A 26,305-nucleotide genomic window follows, 5' to 3' on the forward strand; every position below is an offset into this window, starting at 1 on the left:
TAGCAAATTAATAACCATGTACAGAAACAGCCTGTATTTAATCTAACACTTATAAGTGTAACTTAGTAACTTTCTAAATTCTTGAAGTATTGATGGCATGCAACTATTAACATTACTGGGAATAACACTGCATTGGTAAAGGGAAACACAGGTTTTACTGACTGCCTACCTACCAAAGGAAACTTTTTTCCCCCCCTCTATAAATGGAACATTGAGCAAGTTCAACTCCACTCAACTCAACTCAACTCTAGCTTTTGGTGAACAAAACACCCAAATTGTTTCAATTCCTGTAATTAAAAACTGAACAAATGATGTTTAGTAGACTATTTGATATCCATTGTTGCACTTCTGTGCCTGGAAAAGAATAGGATTTTTTTAAATTCAGTGATGTGCCTGGAAAGGTTTTCTGTAGCTGTAAGCTGAATTTTTAATGTTATCTCCTCCAAATTAATATTTTTTACTTTCCATTTTCTGACAGTTGATTAATGATAAAAACGTTCTTTAATCTCCTTGTAAATGCTTTTTTGGGGGTAATTATTACATAACTGTAACTTTCAGCCTCATCAATTCCGTCACCCTGAATATTCTGAGGATGGCTGATGAGTGCTGCCACGTCCAATTCTCAGTGTATTTCTGCCACCTGAGAGAGCAGATGCTGAGATTTTCCTCACCTTTCCTACTGATTAACCTTTTTTAAGTTGGCCTGTGATATGAAGAGACGGGAAAGACAAAGCCTCTGTTACTAAAATTTCTCTGAAATGTTATGATTTGTTACCTTTACCAATCCCCAACATTCCATGAAAGGTATGAAAATGGGAAAAAGCAAGCAATAAGCAGACATTACACAGAAAAGCAGAAACTTACACCCAACTATCTTCATCTCTGCATCAGAAAGAAAGGGGAGACAATAAAAGGAAAGGAAAGAGAGAGAAGCCAGGAAATTAAGACAAGGAAAGAGAAAAAAAAAAGAGAAAGAAACATCACTCACAAGTAGAAGATGAAGCATGCACTTTTCACCAGAGGATCAAAGTAAAAGACAGAATACTTATCAGCACATGGGGAAGGGAAGGGATGTCCTTTAGGGAACTGACAAACGCCATGCCTATGCAATAGATTTCTGATCAGCAAGTTCTGTATACAAATAAAGTTGCAATCCAAAAGGCAAGCAGCACATGCCTCATTGCTTTTATCTCTGGGGAAAGGTAAAATTTTCAGGATCAGATGGACGTTCTTCAACCCAACAGCAACTCAGAAAAGAATAAAAACCAAAAACCAAAATGGAACAAAAACCCACCACCTCTTTGTGAGTCTGTGCTGACTGACTCCCTTCTGATTTGGGCAAAAAGAGCATTAGTCTTCACGATGCTCTTCTCAGGTCACAACACAACAGGAAACAAAGAACACAAATTTACACTTAAAACTGAAGGCAGGCATGGTTATTTCAAAATACATTAACATATATATATATATGTTTTCATAACCATGCAAGATACAAGCACATCAAGACTTGTTTAATTTAATTTCTTAAATGACGTCCACTCATGATGCTCTTATCTGAGCGAGGGAAAAATGAGCTTGATACAGAAACGAGTGCTACTGTAAAAAAAAACGGGGTAGGAGAATTGTGTGGAGAGACACAAAATTATAGAGCTACAGAATTATAATGGTTAAGACACCTACATTTGAAAGGAATTCCTATTAAAAAAGAAATTGAAGATGTTAAAACCCATCACCAGGAAGATTCATTTGAAATGTCAGCTCTGTTTGCTTTAAAGAAAATACATTTCTTGGGTCAGCAGAATGACCGTTGCAAATTTTGACAATATTAGGTGATATATTAGCCTTCATTAATTGATTCATCAAAATAATTTTTCAATCACACTGTTTTAAAAATCAGCATCCACTTGCAAAATACGTATCTTTACATGCACTTTCTGTGCTCTTCCCAGAGAGGAAACCCCATCTTTCATGAGAAAGAAACAGTTCTTTCAGGAACAGGAAGGAAAAGGAAGTTTGACAAAGACAATTAAAGAAACAGGCATGGTTGAGAACTGCTAAAAGATTTCATGTGGTTGCTTTGTAAATGATATCTTTTCTAATTCCAGACCACAGTAGCACACCCAAACAGTCTGATTCTGGCTGTAATGACGTGGGCACAAAGCACGGCGAGTTGATGGGCATTCCTTATTCCTCTAGCTTTGCTAACACATCTGAAGGATAACTCCCTCTATCCAAGTGCTCTGTCGTAGCCATCATGTAAGCTCAAACCAGTTTCATCTATTGTTTTTAAAAAATAAAAATCTGCAAATATCTGCTGTCACTTAACAGAATGAATAATATTGATGGCATCAGCACAGCGATGTTGTGTTTTAATCTCCTAATTTTTCAGTTGAAGAATATCCAGGACAATGAATTTTTTTTGTTTAGAGCACTGCTCACGACTATCTCACTCTGCATCCAGCAGTATCCTCGTTTGTCATTGCAGCGACAGTCTGTCCACACACCACGACTGCCTTGGTTGTTCTATCTGCTACTCAAGCACATTTACAAACTGCCTTTTGTCTACAAATTAGAGCCTTTTTTCTTTTTTTTTTTTTTTTTCTCCGAACAGAAATGCCTGGAAGCTTGGCATCAAGACTGTATATGTGGACATCTTGCATCCCCCTCTGAATTGAGAATTTTTGAGTATTCAGCACCTTAGAGGGGCTGTAAGCATTTAGTAGCAGAATGGTGGTCCTTTCATATGTTTGTTGCATTGGTCAGTAATTTCAGTAGACCAATCTGTCTGTCCTAATTGCCCCACTATGAACCCAATTCCAAGCATATTATCATCTTAAAATCCCTCTGTTCTCCCCAACAGAAACTGTCACTTCCACAAAAAGAAAAAAAAAAAAAAAAAAAAAGAAAGAAAGAAAAAGAAAAAAAGGACACTAGCTAGCAACAGTGACTTAACAGAATGTCTTTGTGAGGGATGCAACTTGAGAAGCTGTTGGGTCAGCTGGAAATGTCACTACCATACATATGCAGATGGAAGCACTGCAGGTATTCACTTTGGAAAATGGTTTTCATTTAGCTAAAATGTCCAAGGTGTCACAGCTGAATATCACCAAAATCATAACAACATATCTGTAATTTGGTTGACCTCCTTTGCACTGAAGCAGCACTCTCTCTAGTGTTCTTAATTACAAAGAGAAATTAGGTTTGGAAATTGTAATTAGCTTCACTAGATAGAGGATCTCTAAAGTTTAGGGTAGGAACAGCTTTTGCCATAACACTGCTAACTTGCTTACTCACCCCCTGGACACAACAGCAAAAGCACAGGGAAAACAGACCCACTATGGCAGGCTCCAGAAACAGGTGAGGGGGAACACCAAGGCCACAAAGCCATTCTTTCAGTTTGCTAAAATCAAATGGTCTGAAGGAACTGAGGGGCAGTTCTACAAACACAGAAGTGCAATTCTTGCAGGAGAATTGGGTAAGTAAATTTTTGTTAAATTGTTCCTCATGCTGACTTTTCTAGCTGTGATCTACAGCTACATTTCCTAGCTGACATCTACATGTCATCTCAATCGCAGCAGACCATCATGCTGGCACAGTGTCTACATATCTGCACACAATACTTAGCCTTTTCCCTATTTAACTGCTTTAAGGTCACTAGGAACTAAAATTTTTAATTGGCTTTATAACCCACAGTACTGAACTGACACCAATTTCAGGTTATTTCAATACGGTGGACTGTGAACTACATTTCTAGTTCTAGCTTTACAAATAGTTACAGCAGCATTTCAGCAGGAACAGGGAAGAAAGACCATATTACAGCTGCTTTCAAGAGTATTAGCAAATAATAACATACTGTTCTAAACCCTTATACCTTGGATTCTAGAATTCTTCCCACATATTCTCAGTTCTTATTGCGCTTCCTCAAGAGCCTCCACAGTAAAGCTACAACAATTGCTTTTGATGCCGATGTGTCACTGCAGTCTTTCCAATAATAAAATCTGATAGTTTTCCCATTATGCTTTTATTAAATTTCTTATGTCTGCAAGTCATCCTTGGTCCTGTTATATTGCAAAGCAATAAGGTAGTATCGCTACACATGCAACATAATTAGAAAGCCCATTTCTTATTACACTGTAAAAATTAAGGCTGTTTAACGCCAGGTTTTGTATCCATGATTGTGTGACTGGCTAAGTTCCAGTTTCCTCCCTAAATGAACTCTTGGTTATGCTGTGCCTACCTCAACTCGTGCCAAAAAGACAGCTGTCTTAAGCTGCTGCTCCAGAAGCAAGGAGCACAGCACAGCCTCAGCCAAGGCAGCTGTTGCAGGGACTAGGAACTCTGTAAGATCAGCTGGAAAATCAGACCAGACCTGCAGCCTCATGTACTGTACACCAAGGTAAAAGGATCACAATAACTCCAAAAATCAAGGTGGCAAAGTAGAAGAAACTCTTCAGTCAGGCTTTAGGTTACTATTAAGAAACTTTTAAGAAAATTTTAAAATAAACATTTCCACGCTTAGTCTACATGGGGGATTTTTAAATGAGGAAAAGGAAATTAAGCAAACTTCCAAGATCACCTCTGATACATATGAATATTGAGTGTCCACTGATTAAACTGTTCAGCATGCCTCTCAGAATCTGCAACTGGCATGTAGTGACAAATAATACAACCCTTGTATTTTTAACCTTCTTCCAGAAAAGTATTTTCTGATGTTTTTTTAAGGAGAACATGAGAAAAACATGACCAATGTCTTAAGATTAGAGCTGTTATGTTTACCTGGCATTATGACATCGGGGAAACCCAGCTTTCTGGTAACAGAAACACTTCTGTTAAAGATCATGGGGTTTTCCCTCCGAACCTGCTCCATGTCACCACGAAGAAGCTGAAGAGATATTATAAGTCCTGAAAAAAACCACAGAAATATTCATTTTTTAGGCCTAAGAATTAGATGGCTAAAAAACTGCTTTAATCTGTGGTTAATTTAATAAAATTTAATACAAATACCCAAACATAAAGTTATTTTTTGCCTTGGAATCGCTTAGAAGTGGAACGGAAGAAACAGATCTGCTTCGAGTGATCAGTTAGGAGCATAATATTATATAAACTACAATGCTTTCCAAGTCAGAATACTCAATTCCAATGGCACATCACAAGTTGAAGTATTTAGCGTTATTTCTATACGTCATATACAGTGAATTACTACATATATACGAGCAACATCACTTCTATGTGAACTACCGTATTACACAATCCTGCAGAAGTGTCTTTAATAGCAATGTTTCACTTTATTCTTGACCTACTTCATGTAATAATGTTGACTTTAGAGAAATTCTGTATCTCAACATATTTCATGAGAACCAACAGGTGAAAGTGAACCTGGAAAACAAGCACCAGAAATGCTCAGCAGCCAGCTCTTTCCGTGACCCTTTGTTCAGTGTATCAATCAAATAGGAATATCAATCACTAGGAATAACTGCACAGTTAGTCTAACTTCTCTATTAGCTTTTAATTTAAAGGATATACCACACCCATAGAATGAGGATTATGTACTGGTAAAGTTAGAAAATTAAGCACTAAGATGCCAGAAAACGCCAGCATTAAGACCAACCATGAAGACTTAGTCTCATCCTCCGCCAAGCATGCACAAAAAGCAATGAGAATCACATTCATATAGTAATTTTTCCTTATTTCATTCAGTGAATGACAGCCAGTAGCTCTTTCTTCCTCTCTGCTCACTGTGTGGAACAACACATGCAAAAACTACCTTTTATACATATTCTTGCACAAACTATCTTTAATTCTGCTATTTTCTAAGCTCAATATATTGGCTTTGCAAACAATATGTAATCATTTCGTTAGACATGCTTTTAGGAAACTGAGAGCACTAATATCCAGTCCACGTGCAATACCTCCAGTAGTTAGCAAATCAAACCAGAGTTGATCGATTACCTGTATAAGTTAGTCACTAGAAATAATAGAGAACGTAATATTACAGCACAGTATTACAGATAGCACTTCTCTGACACCCTCCCACATGCTACACTCCAACAACCTTCTGCCTACCTACTGCTTCTCCCAAGAGGTTGGTAGTCTGCTCTCCCGTCTTTTCTCTTCCAGCCTAACCTCCCAGGTTTTTCCGTTCCCTGCAGCAGATATGAAGGACTACTCTTATGTAAGAGCTGCTGAGACAGGGAGAGAACCAACCAGAGCTTGCTTTCAGGAAACAAACTGCAAGTGTGATTTGAAAATTTCTATACTCTAAGAATAGGTTATGAGAAGCCCAAATTGCACTACTTATGCTTAAAATCACTTCAGTCTGCAATACTGTCCCTCACACTGTGACAGCACTTCTGCCAAGCCTCAAACTCTTGATCCAGAGATACATTAGATCTTAGTATGTTTCAAGTGATTATCTTAAAGAGATGAAGACAAGTAAAAATCTATTTCCTTTTCTTCTGCTCTTCAAAAATGCTCATAACCAAAAAAAGAACGTTTCAGCAGGCACCTGGCAGTTGCAATTAATGCAAACAGACCAAGTTTTCCAAGTTGTTCACAATTCAGGATAAGTGGTAGACAAACTTCACTGTAATAGGAACAATGTGGAAGGAGATCAGCTTTGAATGTCACGAATCCCCAAACTCAAACCTCTTTTATTTGCTTTTTGGTTGTGTTTAACATTTTTTACATGGTTGTGAAATGCATATTCTGCTACAACATCTGAATAAGCAAATAAGTGGCACTAAGGCAATAATAGTACTTGGATATCAGTGTGCCTGTCTGAACCATACCCTCACCTAGCAATGCAAAACTACCTGCAACTAAGCAGAACACTATCTAATTCACTGGTTTCTTTTGGAATGGAATAGCAACTTCATCCTTAAATCAGTAAAGTATTAATGAAGTTACAAGTGAAAGATGTACATATTCTTTCCATGTTTATCTGCCATTAACCAGGAAAATAAAAATAGATGTGAAAGGTGGTAAACACCCTCCTAAGGCAGCTAATTCTCCTCAACTACGTAACGGAACACTCAGTACTGAAACTACCACAGGGTCTTTGTGACAATGAATTTATAGGTATGAAAATGCCGCTTATCTTGGGTCAGACAGAATTTTCTACATAACACAGACAAACTTAATATCTGGTTTTACCCTCATTCACACAGACGCACCGTATCCTCAGGAGAGCAGCCCACAGATACATGTGATACCTGGAAGTTTCAAGGGAATTGAACAGGAAGATTGTTTTACTCAGGGAAATTCCAATGAATAAATTTTAATCCTTCTCTTCCTGTGCAGTGAAGTCTGCTCAACCTCAGCCAGTGTCACAAAGACACAGCGGAGTTCTGCCAGTGCTGATAGCTGCTAACGTCGTATCCAAGCATGGGCTAGCAGTTTTCACAACCACAGATATACTGTAAATACAACAGACCATAAGCTAATTCTATAGCAGGCCATTAGCTCTCTCCACAGGTGAGATCTTCTGGAATAATTAAACAAAATAGATAAAAAGGTGAAGAAAATTAAGCACACTGAAATCACAACGTATTATTTTCAACTGTATCTGAAAAGGAAAGATAACAAGTATGTATTATAATTCCTGGTTAAATTGGCAAAGGTAAGGCAGCTTACATCTGTAAACAGAACACAAGTTTTAGTTAACATTTAAATCATCACAGCAGGTACAGAAATCCAGCTACGTGTAATCTCGCAAGTCACTGAAATACTGCACTCTAAATAATCAGCAGTTTCAAAAGGAAATCTTCAGTTCTTCTACCAGAGAAGTATACAAGTAAACACTTACCATAGTTGGAGCTGGGTGCTGTGTATTTGGTGCTGGACTTGCGAATGATGTTTTCATGGATCTGACACCATTCATTTTCATTGTTACACCTAAAGCAAAATAACACCAGTTCAAGCTAAAAGCTTGATAAGAAAGTCAACTTTGTTGCAGAAATAACACTGTGGGGTTTTGATGCATGAGCAAAAGTCTTGTTTTTAAAAGTGAAAGGAGAAAAAACATTTTCCCCAATAGTTATCTCCTTTTTATGGACATTTTTGAGCGTTCAGTGACTCTTCTATCATTAAAGCAATTGCTTCATTCTTTGTATCACGATGGAATGAAGATTTATTTATCTTTAGCTGAATTCTCTGCACATAGAAAATTGGTTTTGAGTTGGAAGTAACTGCTGCCATATATTACTGTTCTGTGTACCACAAACAACAACAACAAAGCTAGATTCAAGAAATAAAAAGTAGAATTCGGAAGATAAAATAAAGATCTGATTTTTGAGTGTCTCAGCATCAACAGCAAGTCTTCTGCTCACGTGCACACTTTACAGGGTGCCTGAAACACGACGTAGCCCTACCTCCCAAACTGCAGGAAAAAGATATGCGTGCTTCTGTACAAATTCCACTCTCTGCAGGAGTTTTTTTAATGGTCCACTCATCTATATGCAATTTCAATAAGCATTAACAGTAAATGCTTATTATTTCCCATTTTCATTTACTTTATGTACCTAAGCCCTTGACACACTTCCAGGATAGAAATTACAATATAACTATATGTCAACTCATTTGTCATATTTCCACTCAATATTATTTCACTATTAAAAAATCAATGTTAACATCAGCTCCAATAAAGCACTGAAATCTGGCGTGCAAATTATTCTCTTTTCAAACAATATCAACGCAGTGTAGCTGGCTGCATGGTCCTTCATTAGACAATCAAATCCAAAACAGCTGGATGTACATCTACCAAGTCCACCACCTAAAAGCAGTGTCTATGAACAAAATCCTTGTAAATATTTCCAGATAATTCTGTCTTTCCTGCTAGGTTATGCAATGAAAGGCTCTTCTTCCTGACCAGAATGGAGTAGAAAGGAAGTGAGGAACCCTGCTGTCCTCAGCAGAGAACACAGCTGCTGACCCCAATCCTCCTGCTGCTGCATTAGGAAGGAAACATTCAGCACTCAGTCCCGGGGAAAAAACTGCTCCGAGGAGTCAGTAGGAAAGGCTCTTTGGATTGCTTTGTGGACTGAAAAGGGTTCCTGTCTTCAGTGGGTTTCTGCCTTTGGGGATATAGGTCTTGTTAAGGTATGCTGGGAAAGAGCTTTTGGGGATTCTTCAAGATATGAACTGTAGAGAAATACAGGGCCGAGGGTATAAAAGGGCTCGGTCATACATAATTGTGCTGCTGTCAGGACGTTGAAGATACATTCACAACTCTATTTTGTTACTGAATGTTTACAAAACATACTAAATTAGTGGTCTGTCTGTGTTTCAATCGTCACTGGCAGTCTGGATCCACAATACTGTGCCCAGTTTTGGGCTCCCTAATACAAAAACAAAACATCTCTCTCCTGTGAGAGCCCAGTGGATGAGCAAAGGCTGAGGAAATTGGGATTTTTTGGCCCGGAGAAGACAAGGGAAGGGGAGAACACGATTGGCAGCTTTGTGTTCAAGAAACATTTAGTTGTTGTACTGAGGGACATGGTTTAGTGGGGAAATATTGGTGACAGGTGAACGGTGATGATCCTGGAGGTCTTTTCCAACCTTCATGATTCTATGATTCTTTTTCATAACTACAAGACCTCATTAAGACAACAGCCAGGTTCTTCAGTGGGGCTTTGTGAGATGGTGTAAAGCAACAGGCTTGAACTCCAGTAAGAAACCACAGATCCTTTCAATTGGAATGATGACTCTTATTTAGCTGAACATTAAAGCTGAATAGCTTTGTTTGCACTAATAACGAGTAAAGCTGTATAACCAATCTGTTAAAGATGCTAAGCTTCCAGGAAAAAAAGTGCTATCAGCACAGCTTGTTATCACATAATGAAGAGAGATGCACTAAGAATGCTGTAATGTACTTCACACTAGTGTAAGCACAGATGAAATGACAATTTTACAGATGTAATAATCTAAATGAAGACCCAAAATGGGACCTTTGTCACAAACAGTCCTATTGGTTAAAGAAGAAGAAGAAGAAAAAGAAGGGTTTTGATCACATCTAACTGCCTTTTAAATTCGATTGTTATTCAGAATATTTAAAGCACAAATGAAAGTCAGCAATATTTAACTCAGCAGTAATACTGAATCTTATTCTTTGTGAAGTGCAACTGAATTAAATAGCTGAATTAAATTTCATTCCTATTGACTTTTACCTAAAGGAAACCCTAAACAACAACAACAACAAAAAATGAACAAAAAGCCCTTCAGAAAACTGTTTATAAGCTTTTGACTCCTAAAAACAGTATTGAGAAAGAAGTGTATCTTTCTAAAACTTGTTCCATGTGTTATAAAATTTTAAAACGTTCATTGATTTCCTCCATAATGTTGGCAAAATTGGGGCATGATATGAAGCTGCTACTGTGAAGACAACAGAGATTTTTTGGCTGCACCATAATGGAACTGAAGAATAGTGTCCTGGTAAAAGGAATTAAAGCCATCTAGAAAAAGGGGTAGCTAATAATTTTTGGTTGTGTCAGTATTAGCACACCACATACTGTCAAGAACAGTGAGATAAGCTGCAGCCTGTTACAGTACACTTACCAATACTCAACAAACACTGATTATCACACAACAAAAGACAATCTGGAACAAATTAAGCATGATGTACAAACACTAATGCAGGAGAAATGGAGAAAAGTTGTGTCCTCTCTACCTGCTATCCAAAACACTGTTAAGGCTGCATTTTTGGCCTGGCAGGTGAGGTTAGGCTGGGGCTATCCCAGAATCTTAGAAATCTTAGAAATCTTAGCTCTTCAACCATCTCCTCATCCCTCCTTCACTGCTGGGTTTGGGCAGTGGACATCTCAGCTGATCACAGGAAGATATGAAACCTTCCCACAGTGACACAGGAGCAGGGTGCGTGAGCCTGCCTGCTTCCTGCAGTGCACTCCCCTCACCCTTTGGGATCAGGGATGTAAGGATACATGTCCCTGTCTATTCCTATTCCTCCATCTATAGACCTGTTTGTAAACTTATCTTCTATTCAGCTTATTCATCAGGGAAAAAAAAATTCTACCCACATTCCTTACTGCACTTCCCTTGGCAAGACAATTGAAATCATTTATTCCACTGCAAATAATGTTTTCCTTAAAAAGGGAACCAACAGAACAAAGTCTGTACCATTCTTCACCTTCAGAGCTGAGGTTACAGAAAATGTCTAACTTTTAACTTTTTAGTTGTTGTATCAGCCTCTGGAGTTGAATTTAAAATAGATTTCAGTCTCCAAAGACTTATGCCTGTAAATTAAGCGGGAACAAAGTTGTCCCAAAAATCAATGGAGGGTCAAGTTAGCTTAAAGCTAGTTTTGTACCAAATACCAAAGTAAGCTGTACTTCACATTTCTTGAACACAAAGAAGAATACCCCCCCAAGTCTGAAATGTTGGCCTGAGAACACTTACCAGTAATGCAGTTTATTGCGTTTTGTCTAAATACCACATGTATTACCAGACGTATTTCTAGTTTCAACAAGAATTTTGTCCTGAGCCATCCATCATCTCTGCTGGTTGGCTAGTTCTGCAGTAAATCTATTGAGTGGAATGTTTGCCATACTACACAGACCCTGATGTCAAACAGACAGGGACAGAAATGCAATGAACGTCTGTCCAGCTGGGCAAATAGCAACAACTGAATTTCGAAATGGAAAAGACAACGTAGCATTAAGATGAAAGAAACTTAAAATCTAGTGCTGGCGAAAGAGGGAAGCGCACAAAGGACTGAGGGAAAATAGGACAGAAAGACCCCAAATCCATACAAAGATAAAATGAAAGAGAAATACATGAAGGTTTTAGGGCAGTGGAAGCAACAACACGAAGAATAAGGTGCAGCGATCAAAACCAAAGAATTGAAGATAAATATTCACATAAAAGCATGAAATCAAAATATCTTAAAAATATACGAATTGAGATTTCAGTTTTTATCTCACTTTTAAATGTACATTATTAAAAAGAATTACAGAAGTAAACCTTCATGCTTTCACATAATGAGCTTACAGCTAGAGCTGTGGTACTCTATCCTCTTAGTAAGATTATAACATGACTGCAGGATTAACCAACAGCAGATTGTGAGCAAAAAGACCTTTTCAGACATAAATCTTTAGCAATAATAAGGCAGACTGGTGAAGTAAATTGATTTTTTCTTTCTGTGCATGTTCTCTCTTGTGGATCCAGCAACAGTCTCAATTTAAATGCCGTGTATTTCTTTCAGCCAATGTTAGGCTTTCAACTTCTTTCCAGCTGCTCTCTATGAAAGGCTTTTCTGTCTCTAAGTTTTACACTGGTAGTGCGCAAAAATAATGCTTCTTACTTCTCTTTCAAAAATACAAATAGACTTCCCTCCTTATTTCATCGCATGATGTTTTTGGGCTGGCTTGAGGCATGTTAACAGCAATAAAAGTGAGTGCAGCAGGTAAGAAAAGTAGCTCAGTGCTGTTTTAAGTATTCATGCACAATTTCCAGATCATAGAAGACAAAAATTTGTTATTTCAATTCTTATCTACAAAGCAAGAAAAGTTAGCTTAGCCAAATGAATGTGCAAAGAGAAGATGTAAGCAGACAAAGCTGTGAAAACATTCTGTCGTGAAGACTAACAGCTATTAAAGCTGCAAAAGGGATAAGCTGGCACTTTTTAGCTAGATCAATTTGTTCTCTCTTCTGAAGATTTCTGTTGGAGGTTTACAAAGAAGACGCCAAAGAGCAGCGGCATAAAAGAACAATGTACAACACTCCAGTGCACGATAATGGAAATAAAAGATTAGAAGCATCTGATTACTGTGTTGAATTTTGTTATGTGCTCTGCATCTTCTCTGAGGAGGCAGTAATGGCTGACTATGGATGTTAAAAACAAAGAGTTTGGGGAAGCAGAAGAGAAGAACAGCTGGTATAAACCTACTTCAGCCTTTTGGCTGATACAGTTGGTATTTTGGGTGGTCTGCAGGGAATCCATACTAACAGGACAGTTCAGGGTGAGTAGAAGAAAAGGAACACTTCTCTACCCAGTGATTTTTTTTCATGGCAGTATTAAGAAATTAATTTATCACTGACAAATGGACAAGTGCAGTATTTAACAGATTTTTACTCTCCCATTTGTCAGCAAAGAAGAAGCTAAAGATGCACTAAAAGGGCATCAAAACAGAAATCAGATTCAGAATGCTTCATTACTGTAAACATTCAAAATGTCGCAGTTCCAATGCATTAACATATTTCTGCAAGACCAACATCAACAAATTACATAACCAGAAACCATCAGCTTGAGATAAGCTGAAACTGAATGGTGATAAAATGCCGAATTGCCCAGATCCTATTGACAAAAAGATGAAAGAAGTCCATTCTCTTCCCTGCAACTTGACATTTTTGCTACAATTTTCATAACTGCTGGCAAAACAAGAATGGAAGAGCTGACTCTGAGAGACTTGCTTTGGACAAACTGATTTCTAACGTAGGAAGAATTATTCAAGAATCTTTTTCTGAACAACGAAAGTCATTTTTTTTCATTTACAGCTTCCCATGAATGGCACATTTTCTGCTGCTGAATGCACTTCTCACAAGAGTTCTATTACCCCTCAAATTATCTTATTACTCAGATGGTGGCTACAGACAAAATATTATTATCTGTATCTGAGCCCATCTGCAAATCACAGAATCACAGAATTGTAGGGGTTGGAAGGGACCTCCAGAGATCATTGAGTCCAACCCCCCTGCCAAAGCAGGTTCCCTACACCAGGTCGCACAGGTCGGCATCCAGGCAGGTCTTGAACACCTCCAGAGAAGGAGACTCCACCACCTCCCTGGGCAGCCTGTTCCAGTGCTCCGTCACCCTCACTGTAAAGAAGTTCTTGCGCATGTTTGTGCAGAACTTCCTATGCTGCAGTTTCCGGCCGTTTCCCCTTGTCCTGTCTCCACTCACCACTGAAAACAGTCCGGCCTCAACATTCTGCCCCCCACACCTTAGATATTTATAGACCTGGATCAGGTCCCCTCTCAGTCTTCTCTTCCCAAGGCTGAACAGACCCAGTTCACTCAGCCTTTCCTCGTAGGAGAGATGCTCCAGGCCCTTCACCATCTTCGTGGCCCTCCGCTGGACTCTTTCCAAGAGATCCTTGTCTTTTTTGTACTGGGGAGCCCAGAACTGGACGCAGTGCTCCAGATGAGGCCTCACCAGGGCAGAGTAGAGGGGGAGGATCACCTCCCTCGACCTGCTGGACACGCTCTTTTTAATGCACCCCAGTAAGCCATTGGCCTTTTTGGCTACAAGGGCACACTGCTGGCTCATGGCCAACCTGTCGTCCACCAGGACACCCAGGTCCCTTTCCGCAGAGCTCCCCTCCAGCAGGTCATCCCCCAACCTGTACCGGTGCATGCAATTATTCTTCCCCAGATGCAAGACTCTACACTTGCTTTTGTTAAACCTCATCCGGTTTTTTTCTGCCCAGCTCTCCAGCCTATCCAGGTCTTGCTGAATGGCAACACAGCCTTCAGGCTGTCAGCCAATCCTCCCAACTTCGTATCATCAGCAAAATATTGTCAGTATTCCTTCTCAAAGATGAGGTATCTAAATACTCTCCGCAGTGTCCCAACAATTTGTCTGTGCTCTCTTTATTATGATTACGAGACCACAGTGCACAGTAAGAATTGGTAATTCAAAGTTCAAAATCACAAATAAACAGAAGATAGATTATTGCTCAGAAAATGATGACTTGTTTTGATTTTTCTGGTCACATGCTGTTGATTTCAGTTGTTCCCTAGTTGTTTTCTTGGTCATCATGACTGAAAAAGAATTGGAGATGCTGCTTCCCTTCATCAAGGGTAACAGAGAATATTCCTATGATCTTGAGCTTAGCAGATTTTAAATAAGGCCCATTAACAAAAGCACAGCTTTGTATATCATTTGAGATATGAGCAATATTCAATAATTTCTGAAGCATTTAACATACCCAAAGCATCTGTAATAATATTCATTGCTTTCTATGAGCTTCTGAAACAGTAACTACCAATAGAACTAGTATAACTTGTCAACATAAATCAGTAAATGCAGCTTATGGCACCTTAATATTTAGCATCTCTTATGCATCAATATATTGAATTTTTTTTTTCTCAATTCTTTTACTTCTAAGAGTTACTCACGTGTAAACTTTGAGAACAAAATCCTTCTCCTCTTTTATTTCAGAGATCGACTGAAGTACATCCATGATGCTCAACACTGCGCAGCCATAGGGGCGGCGATAGTGTAAATGTGGGGGCCCCTTTTTTGAGTCATTTAGCAACATGCGACCTAAAACCAACAGAAATTCAGGATATTAGATCCTCAAATGCGGCAATTCCATCAATTGTGCTCTGTAATCCCCCTCAGAATGTATTCCCACAGTAAATGTCAACTAAATTGTGATCTTCCCTACATTTGTAGCTTCCTTTTCTCCTTATACCATTTTTATTTCAGAGGTTCACTTGAACTAGCTGACTCACTGGGTTACTTCAATTCAGGAATGCCAGCTTATTAGCTAACAAAACACTCAAGGACAAAGCAAACGCTGCAAAGTCTGGCCACTGTTGATGTACAGCCCCACAACATGTATCTGCATCCAGCCCAGCTGACTACAAATCATTTCTCAAATGAGACAAGAATACATCTTGCACTCATCTCTCTGCGACCACACAGTGATTCATGTGGTCCTTCCATTTTACACAAATTTACACAAATTTTCACTTCATGCAGGTGTTTTAAGGGAATGTATTTCACATACTGTCATTTATCACGTTTGTCTTGGAGCATGAAAGTAGAATTCAGAGATGAGCTGTGCAGTGATTAACTTCCTACTGGCAGTTTTCTAACAGAGCCAAAAATGTGTAGGCCAGAAAAAAATCACTGTGATCATCTGAGTCAACTTGAACTACACATCATAATCTGTTCAGCATATCTTGCATCAATGATAAGAATCTGAACTTAGACTTCAACGTAGCTTTAAAAAGTTCTCCAAGCTTCCTTCAACAAATAGCTCAGGTGAAGTGGAGTAATTAGAGCTTTCAAACATTTCATAACACACTAAAGTAAGACAATGAAAAACAGACCCTTCTAACATGTTTGTGACTTTGAAGGCTTGTACTGTCATCCAGAAGGAAGTCCAACAAAGCTACAGTTTCCTTAAGCCATTTAGAGATTCTGTGCTTCAGAAAAGATACCCGTGGCTGCTAAAGCATACTTGTGGTGAACTGACTGGAAAGAAGGTTGAATACCATCTCATTGCAAACACTATCAAACCATTTCTCAGCTAAAAAGCTGTTTAGCAACTAAAGAGGCTGCCATATTCCTACCTATGTGCTATTAACATTTTAGGTCTAAATGTCTGTAATGAGTTATGATGCAGGTAAACACTTACTTGCTTATTTCTCAGTGGAAGTACGAATTCATAATTTAGAACTATTTAAGTCCCTGTTATTCGCTAATTATATCCTTCTTAACTGGGGTTTTTTCCTATCAACCCTATCCTGTCTAAAAGTCTTTCTGCCAAAGTAATTTATATACCAGAAATCATACAGGCACTTCACCTGAGCACCCTGCTGGGCTAATGCATTCATTAACTGTCTATGAGTTACTTCAAGCATTCTGCTATACCATATAAGAAACATTCTAAATTAAAACTTCCATCTCGAACCCTTTCTATTCTTGCTACTACTGTTTTCAAAAATAAAAGACAAAGCCTTGCTTCGCCAAGAAGTCAGAGACGAAACCTCTAAAAGTGGTGACTGCTCAAAAAGATTTAGCGAGGAAGGACTTTCTTCCTGGGGAAGGGTCAGCTCATATTGCAAAGCATCCACATCTCTTTTTGTGGAAGTTCTACATGAGCAGGCAGGGGAAATTAGAAAGAAGCAGTGTATGCTATTGGATGTTGGGCTGCAAGCAGGCAGATATTACTGCAAATGTTCCTTTTTGGTGCTAGCTGGCAGAAAGAACAACTGACAGGTGTGAGACCTCCTGATATTTTTGTTAGGCATCTCCTTAAATACAAGTGTGGGTTCTTGGAAGCACCACAGACTCCTACAGCAGAAAACAGGTCTTTGTATCTATTTATCTAACAGTTCCTGTTTCATTAGTTATGAATGTCCAGGTATGATGTGCCCTTAAACTACCTATACATGATAAGTAAAAAGACCTCATATGAAATTTCAGAATATTAAACGAAAAGCATTTTCAGTTCCCCCCCCTCCTAAGCATGATGCTGGACCAAACATTTAGTCTCACACAGAGAAAACAGCACCATTGTTACAGAGCCATCAGGAATTTTTTCACATGTAGCAACAGGTGACATCAGCATTAGTCTGGGCAGACACACATGGCCTATAGCTGAGTTTGTTAACTCATTAAATCATTACAACATCAGCTCAGTAAAATAAATATTTTAAATACTTTTAAAAACATTGTTACTTTTGTATATATTTCAATGAATTATACACCATACTGTACCTATTCGAATTACATGGGCAACTATGTACAAATCTCTCTTCATGTCCTTGCTGCTGAGATCCTAGAAGATTGGAAAAAACAGAGATGATAAAATACAGAACACACTGCACTTCCGAAGCCTGAACAACTCCCACAGACAACACTAAGGACTACACATAAGGACCCTGCATTCATTTAGCCCCTTCGTATTTAGAAATCCGGAAGTATTATTATTTCCAACATACCAATTTAAAAATAACAAAGCATAGGAAGATCATATTTGGTTTGCATGTTCTCTACAACAGAAGAAAAGAAATGAAATATTCTGACTCCACTGGCCAGAAACGCTGTATCAAAATCTTGGCATCTAGCATTTTGATGCTGTATTAAAATCATCTCAGTCGTGCTTAGGACCTACAGGCTCTGTCCACACAAGCTGATGGGTGCCAAGGTTCATAGATAACAATCTTCAAAATTCAAAAGCAGTGTGAGTCGCACGCAGACTGCCAGCTGGAAAAGCTTTGTGCCCCTTCCAATTCCCCAACTGTGCCCTGAGATTATTGGGGGATGTGGTAGTTGGCAAGGGCCACTCTGAAACTGAGTGTGTTATGAACAGCAGCAGGGTACTGGAATAACTAAGAAGGGAACTCAGTTTTAAGATGATATAGTTGTTTAGTAAAATACAAGACACCTTCAAATGTTCCCAATGAAATTTTAAGGCAAGTGACTGTACAGACATATGAAATCTGATAATTCCATTCAACTTTTCATAATGAACTTCAAGAAAATCCAGTGAATGGTAACAGAAGAACCTATGGAAGAGCAAAAGGAGAGCTGAAGCTGACAAGAAAGAAGAAAAAAGAGCATTACTGATCCTGACAAATACTTACAGATAGAGAAAATAAATGAAGAAGACAGGCATAGAGCACTTGTCTAATGAATTAATAATTCATTAATGCAGCATTAATGCAGTTAGAAACTGCCCTCAATGCTTTATATTTGTTTCTGATAATTTTACAGACAGTGATCAACCACAGTGCTTTCGCCTGTGCTGTTTTGTTTTATTGTTGGCTTTTTTTTTTGCACTAAGGAGCCAACAAACATCTCTTCCTAAAGGCATTACCACTACTCAACGTTTTTTTATATGACTAAATCCCAGGAGAAGAAGATTTCAAACAAATCCTGTGAGCTGTGAGAATCTTCACGGATGTTTTACATTCTGATGCAAAGAGGCTCCTCATGCTCTACAGCAACAGCTGCCGCCTCTCCGCTCTACTACGTGCTGTCATCTCATTGCTCTGCACTGGATCATCCAGATCTCCCCAAACGTAATGGCACCACTCCAGATGCTTCTGAGGACAGAGGAACTGTCAGCAGGAACTTCAGACTGACAAAAGCACTCTAAGAAGGTGGCAGAGGGAGCAGAGCATGCTGAAGGAAAAATTCGAAACTTCAAAGCTTGGTGGCCACAGCTCATTCTTCTCCTTGTGCTGGAGCAACAACGCTCATCGCCTCACATCGTTTTAAGGCAAAACACAGCTTTTATGTGATTACTTCAACGTAATGCTTTTAAGACACTTCTAGGGCTTCTGATATGACTTTAATGTCTACATACTCATGTTTCTCTTCTTTTCCCTTTCCCTTCTTTTCCACTGACAAATGATACCCACCGCAGCCATTAACGGCTCCTGCTAAGCTGTTCGGTTGGTGGGCAGAACAGGGCTGGTAGATTTGGCTATGCTCAAACACAGCCCACCCTTCTAATAGTATATTTTTTTGGAAAGCACAATGCAAGAATCAGTGGGAAAAATCTCAATGGCATTCAAATAAAACCTTTTTCTTACAACAAAACAAAATTTAAAAACACCTAAGCAGTATTAAGATCACTATAAAAGGAAATCACACCGTTTTTGAAATTGTGGACACCATTCTTAGTCCGATCCAATTTGGTGAATTAAAAATCATGCTTTGCAGGACCCTAGCATATCAACTTTAATTCACACACTACATTTCTTTCCTTTGTGACATAAGAAATTGAACCTCAGCAACTGAGATTATGATGGCAATGCACATAAACTCTGAATGTTAGGTTTTAGTGACATTCCTATATACAGCACAATAAAATCCAAGCACAGGGACCAGGCATGAGAAGAATGTACTTTAAAGTGAAGTTGCAGCTCCCTTCAAATAGCACTATATAAGCTGGATTACAGAGGGCATGTAAGGAATTCATGGCTGTGTCTTCTGACTCCATTTAAAAGCAGTACTCAGTGGTCAGCACATGCACTGAGTTGCAAATACACTGCTTGGTGCTCCTCAGCTACCAGCTCGTGTTTCTCTGCAGCCAAAGAATCAAGCTAATAAATCTCCCATAATGTTTTCTCTTCAAGTCCATTTTGCTGCTGCAAGTAGAGAACACACTTTCGAGGCTTTCTTTGCCACCTACCACACCAACACAGCATATGGCAGGCTTTATCGTGTGTCTTGGAGTAACTGAAGCTATTTGATAAGAAGGAATTTGACATAGCTTTAATCTCAGCAGTTCCTGAGCAGCAATATACTTCAAAATAAAGAAATAAAATAAAAAAGGGAGGTGATGGTTAATGCTAGATAACAGTAGACTTTCCTGTGAAAATATCTTTGATTCAACACAAAGATTTCTGTTAAAATATAAGATTACCAGATCTAATTAACAGAACCTAGATAACTGTTTTTTCAAAAAGTAGCTGTCAAAATACCAGAAAACAGTAGGGCATGCGCATATTGGTGGGTTCACACATTGGAAAAACTACACTGTATCACAGTCAGAGACAGAAACTGTGGGCACAGATGGCCCTGCCTTCCATTTCAGTACAGCAGAGGCTTTTTACAAAGGGAGAAATTGTTACTGTGACACAGAGCCCACAATCCAAACCCCTCCACCCCTCTGAGAATCCTCACATAATTTCTTAGGAAAGAATCCAGGTACACAGCTCAGGACTCAGAAGAGGAGCAGCTACATTTATTTTTTGTTACGGGCAGTATAATTAAATCTAATTCTAGCACTGTGCTCTGAGCACAACCTTCACAAGGAGTTTATTTCCCACATCCTCCTGACCATTTAAAATGACTCTGGTTGATAATCAAAGTAATCTCGTAATAATTCTAACTGCAAGGCTTTTTAGAAAATCACTAGCAAGGAAAGTTTTCCACATCGGGGTTGGAGAAGAGCAGAAAGGCATTCTAACAACGGTTCGCAGTGTCAGTTACTAAGAAGATCTGTCTGTGTGCTCAAACAACAACCAACGAGCAAACAAAAAAAGCCAAAACAACAACAGTAAGCCCAACGCAGTGCTATCAAGGATATCTGACTAATTAATTAAATAGAGATTTAAATAGCTCCACCAAACTGAGCTGCCACAGAGAGTAAGTATTTAACTAAAAGAGAAAACTCATGTCGCATAGTTACACCCTAATTCTGATCCCAAAAAGCTTCTGAAGTGTGACAAGCCTGAAGTTTAGTTGAGCAAGCTTGTTCCTTCGAGGAAGCAGTTTCTCACCCTTGATGCGATGTGACAACAGATCAAGGACATAAGGTGAAATGTTACCCAGGGAGATGGATGAACAACTCGATACAACAGCAGGAAAAGACAGAAATACCTTGAATTACCTAAGGTACTGGGGATTCTTCTCTCTGGAAGGGATGAGAGTGTTAGAAAGACATTGGGAGCCAAGGAATTTGATTAGGAAATCAATGAATTGATTTAAATACAAGACTACGATAACACTGGGAACAAAACTGCACTGAAATCATAGCACTACCTTACTTTGGAAGCATCCAGAAGACCTCAAGTTCCTTTTAAGTAATGAACACTGACTGCAAGATTACCTTGGGTGTCAAATGGTAAAAGAAGCATAGAAAGCAATGCTCCAGGAAATCTCAGTGAGGTTTACAGAACACAGCAGCAATGTCCTATACTGGAAGATTTTCCCTCTGATAAGCCAATACACAGCCACAGTGACAGACAGTCTGTCTTGTCTTTTCCCAAACTGTATTCATTCTAAAATCAGTAATCAGAACAATGGTTGACCAGGGCAGGTAGTGAGAATGCACTGAGCACAGAAGAGGCTGAGAAATGTTCACAGCAGCAGGGAGCTGGGACACTGGGGCTCCTGGGTTATTGAGACATTTCCTGGAGGAGGACCGTAGGCTGAGACAGCCCAAGAGGCTCTGGGAAAGGCTGAAGCCAGAGCTGGGAGAGAAGCATGACATCAGAATATGATGGACAGGTGAACGTTCTGAATTCCCTCTGATTAATGCTCAGGCATTTTGAAACTTCCTGTACAAGAGAAGACTGGGCTTTTAGTTATGATCAAAGAAAACTTGGCTTTTGAGCAGAAAGGCATTCGGGGATGCTTCTTCAAAGTCTCTGACTCAACAGCCCTGAGTCATGGATGTGCTCAGCAGGTCCCAGCCAACACAGAGCCAGCATTACGAGCACAGAGCACATCCTGCCTGACCCTGCACTTCACAACATGAATCAGTGTTCTTATTGAAAATATGCAAACAAAGCTTATAGGAGAAAGGTGCCTCACAACAAACTCAAAACGGTACTGTGCTGGCCACCCCGTATCTGTTTTGGTAACTGTCAGAATTGGGAAATAAAACTCTGTTGTAGGACAGAAATCTTCAGAGGCAATTCTAGACTGCATCTATTTAGTGCCAGTGCTTGCTCCTAGAAGGCACAGAGCTATGAAAGCTACCCCGTACCACTGATGCATTGTCCATAATTTTATTCTGGCTCCTATGTAGAGGAAGTGATGCATGCAGAATTTCCTTACTGTTATGAACTGCAGCTATGCAGCCAGAATCTGCACGAGTAGACTAGAATGCTGTGCCTGGATTTCTACAGAATGGTAATTGTCTGTTTACAGGAGACGGAAAGAGAATTTCAGCACATCGAGATCAGCAGCAAATAAAAAGTCTGAAAATTATTCTCTGTTGCTACTACATACCTCAGCCAATGCTTTGAATGGACTGATGAAATAGCATTGGGCATTTTTTTGCACAGGTAATTTTCCCAATTATCCTAGTTCCTGTGACCAGACAACAGTGACAGGCAACACGTCTAAGCACCTCTGAGAATGGACACTGAAAGAACCTCAGTATTTTCATATAGTTTAAGTAACAAGATTGCTTGGGAGTGATCTCTGAGTACCTGTACTTGAGTACAGAGTGGCAATAATTGCAGCTGGCCTCCTTAATAGGTTGGCCTCATTTGTGACATGCAACAAGTCTCTTCTGGAACTGTTATGCCCCTGGGCCATGTTGTATTACCGGTATTTTCTCTGTGCTTTTGAAACCATGCAAAGACTGTTCTGCAGGACAGCAGAGCAACACTTTCACAGTTTGAAACAAGAAAGCTGTAGCATGACTAAGTAGGGTGGCCTCAGTGTAGATGGTAAAGTTTGATGGTGAAAAGCTTTAACAATGCTGAAATGCCATTAGGTGCCAAAACTGATACAAACCAGTCAATGCTGCCTTTTGGGAATGACCCTTAGAGCAATTACTAATCCTGAACTCAAGCTTTCTGAGTTATCCAGGGAGGAGTACTAAAGCTTGCTTTCCCTGTCTTTCTCTTAGAACAGAAACACGTTAGTTTTCAAGTTAAGGACAGTTCACTTATCATGCCCAAACCCATACTAATACTGACGTTAGCATCACTGCTAGTGCTATTTTTTAAAGGTTCACATCTTTTCTGTCCAGATGGAGGCAGAATTGAACACCCTTCTCTTCCTGGCTAGATCTAGACCATTCAGTAAGAGCACAAATTTGGGTATCTTTGTGAAGGATAAAAAGGGATGGTACTGAAAACCACATCTATTTCAGTGTTCCACACTGCCTGACCCTAGAGGATTTAATTGCCAGGACAACAGTTCATACCAAAGTTGTCTTCCATCTTTTTTTTTTCACTGGAAACAAAAATGCTTTTCCCAAATTGCTTCTAGCATGTGTGTGAACTCAAGGTGAATCATGATGGAAAGCGTTTATCACACCTAAGATGTGAAATTCCTGACTGCAATTCGAACACAGTTACAAGGCAGCATTTCAGAATATTTGATTAGCTGTAAAAATAATTTAGAAGCATTTCTCTTTTTTTTTTCTGTTAACATTTAATTGTAACAGTAACAAAACTTAGAAACAGCATCCACTTCTGCTTAATATATGGGAAAGAAAGAGCCGTGCTCTCCCTCTCAGCACGTCTATAATCACACTACTGTAAGGGAAGAAGAAAAGGAACAGATACATACTGTGAAAAGCGCACACATTCGATCTATCTTCTCTGGATTCCTGGGGCCTCCGTTCTTATTTAACCTCACCATAAATCTCTCACTACAAAGCAAACAGTATTAAAAAAAATAAATGAGTTTCACATACACACTTTAGCATAAAAATACAGCCAGATATATTTTTAATAAAGGATGCAGGAGGCTTTGTTTTTTTTGCTTTTTTTTTTTTAACTCCTAAAGCATATGAAACAACAGTCATTAATAAAGATAAAATTACATGAAATACCACAGAGAACTTACAAGTCAATACTGTGATATGGAAACACAATGCATGTCAATGATACGATGACATTAAAACAATGTGAATATATATGAAGCATGGGATTTGTACATGTTACAAGTACTTCAGGCGAGGGTAGGGCACACTTGCTGAAGCATGTACTGCTTTTGGTAAAGAAAAGCTCATTAAAATCCAATCAATAGTAGAAGCAATATCTATTGGACAATCTCCACCCACACAGTATTTTTAGAAGAAATACGTTAAATCAAACACATAGTGATGCAATTGACTGAAACTGTTCATCAAATTACATGACTTCTACCAGCAAAAAAGTGGAAATGAAGACTGCAAAATACATAGTCCTTGCTACTGATGGTAGGACATGGACAAAGATACTGTTTTTTAGCAGAACAGAGAATTTACATATACAAATAAATCAGATGAGCAGTTATTCACTAATGTACAACAAAGTATCAACTAGGTATTTTTTTTCTACACGTTCATAGAAATAAAGCATGAGCACAGCACATCACAAAGACTTCTAATTACTTTTTCATCATAACACAGATTCTTTTGGCCATAGGCTCTATGCTCTAGCAGCCTTTATTTGACTGAACACATTTTCCAGCATAGCTGGCCTGAAGAAGCATGGAGCACAAACGACGTCCTTTGGCAGCTTGCTCCAAAGTTATTTTTCCCACCTGTCAAAATGCATGGGTTATCACCTACATGGAAACATCTGGTTTCAGTGTTCAGCTACTGATATGTGTTAACTTTTCTTTTGTAAAGATCCCTCTGTAAAAGGCATCTTCTCACAGGGCACTGATACCAGTCACTGGTTACACTGTGTGATCAAACATCTCTCTAGAAGCACATAAACAACTTATCGCTGTTAAGAAACTCATTTGAAAGTGGTGGGATAACTTCACAGAACTTATCCAGGGTATTATTTTTCAGCACAGATTCACAAACATTTCTAGCAGTGTGCAACACACTCATACTGGTACCACCTATGTCATGAGCCTGATGCATCTGAATTCCAAACCAATCCCAGCTCTGCAATTCAAGCCTCACATATTAGCCTTTTTTTACCACAGCATTATACTGTGAGTTCATTTGGAATAAAGTGAATAAATGCTGACATATTTTCAAGTTGCTGCTTCTGCAGAAACGGTGCCTAACGCTTTAGGCATGGCTCACATATCTTGCTTGCCATCTTTGCTTGTTTATGTACTTCCCTTGCTAAGAAATCCAGACCATGCTCTGTCTGCTCCCCTAATCTCTATGAATTCCACAACTTCTTCCAACAAGAATTTCAATTCATTTGCTGTAGATGCTTATAAACTCTGAGGTTGCTAAAATACCCTGAAGAAACCCATAAGACACAGATATTTGATGATTCCTCACCACCAATGACCTTCTGAGACATCATTTAGTAAGTTAATGTTTTAACAAATGCTTTAGTGACACAGTAAATCTAATATTTTAATAAATTTTGTGATGTATTAAGTGCAGTACACTATTACATTTTTACATCTTTGGTACATTACGGTAACAGCTGCATTACAGTAACAATATTATGCCTTCATATTTACCTCTAGCTACTGAGCACGTAATCACAAAGAATGAAATCAGAATTTTCAAAGTGAGACCTGTTTCCAAGAAAAACACATTAATTATAATAACACACACCAATATGGGTGTTGTCTTTGCAGCACCTGCAGTTCCTGGCATCCAGCTCTGCTTGATGCGGTGGATTTCAAGAAAGCAGAGGACAGAATAGTCATGCCCGCTGACAGACGGGGGAAATACAACAGGAGGGCACACTTAATGCTGACAATTTCTAAATGGGAACCAGGCTTTATGTCACTAGAATATGAAGTCAGTTTAAGAGACGCTAAATCATAGCCTTTCTCTTTCCAATCTGCTGCAACAAGTGTTAGTATTTCCAACGGTCTGAAAACCAATGCTCAAGGAGACTTTAATTTCAACTAATTCACTTAGTTTTCATCTTTGAGTAGGTTTAATTGTACTTCCTTTCACCTAGAAATTTTGGGAGGCAGCATATGTTTCTTTTCTGCCATAACTACAATTAGTACAGCATATACCCTTCATAAAGAAAAGTGCAATTCCTTACAAAACAACAATCACGATTTTCAGAGCTCCAAAAGTTACTGTGATAAAATAAACATCGCTCCTCTTTAAACCTGAACTTGAAACAGCACCTGAGTGCAGTTTACATATTAAATCCAAATCTGCCACATTCTCCTAGTTCAGTGAGCAATTACTATGCCCCATGCATGTTAACCGTG

General features: G+C 38.9%; 1 protein-coding gene across 1 annotated transcript in view; it reads right to left on the bottom strand.

Annotated features, from left to right (window-relative positions):
• Positions 1-26,305, bottom strand: part of DOCK3 (dedicator of cytokinesis 3) — a gene marked incomplete at both ends in the record, with an annotated part of 169,496 nt that overhangs the window by 74,520 nt on the left and 68,671 nt on the right. The window contains 6 exons of the mRNA XM_079540482.1: positions 865-882; positions 4,777-4,902; positions 7,805-7,893; positions 15,130-15,277; positions 17,465-17,525; positions 23,735-23,816. Of these exons, the coding sequence (XP_079396608.1) occupies positions 865-882; positions 4,777-4,902; positions 7,805-7,893; positions 15,130-15,277; positions 17,465-17,525; positions 23,735-23,816 (524 nt within the window). The remainder of the gene's footprint in view (positions 1-864; positions 883-4,776; positions 4,903-7,804; positions 7,894-15,129; positions 15,278-17,464; positions 17,526-23,734; positions 23,817-26,305) is intronic.

The sequence above is a fragment of the Tetrao urogallus genome, assembly GCF_951394365.1.
Source record: "Tetrao urogallus genome assembly, chromosome: 10".
In the NCBI taxonomy this organism is placed as follows: domain Eukaryota; kingdom Metazoa; phylum Chordata; class Aves; order Galliformes; family Phasianidae; genus Tetrao; species Tetrao urogallus.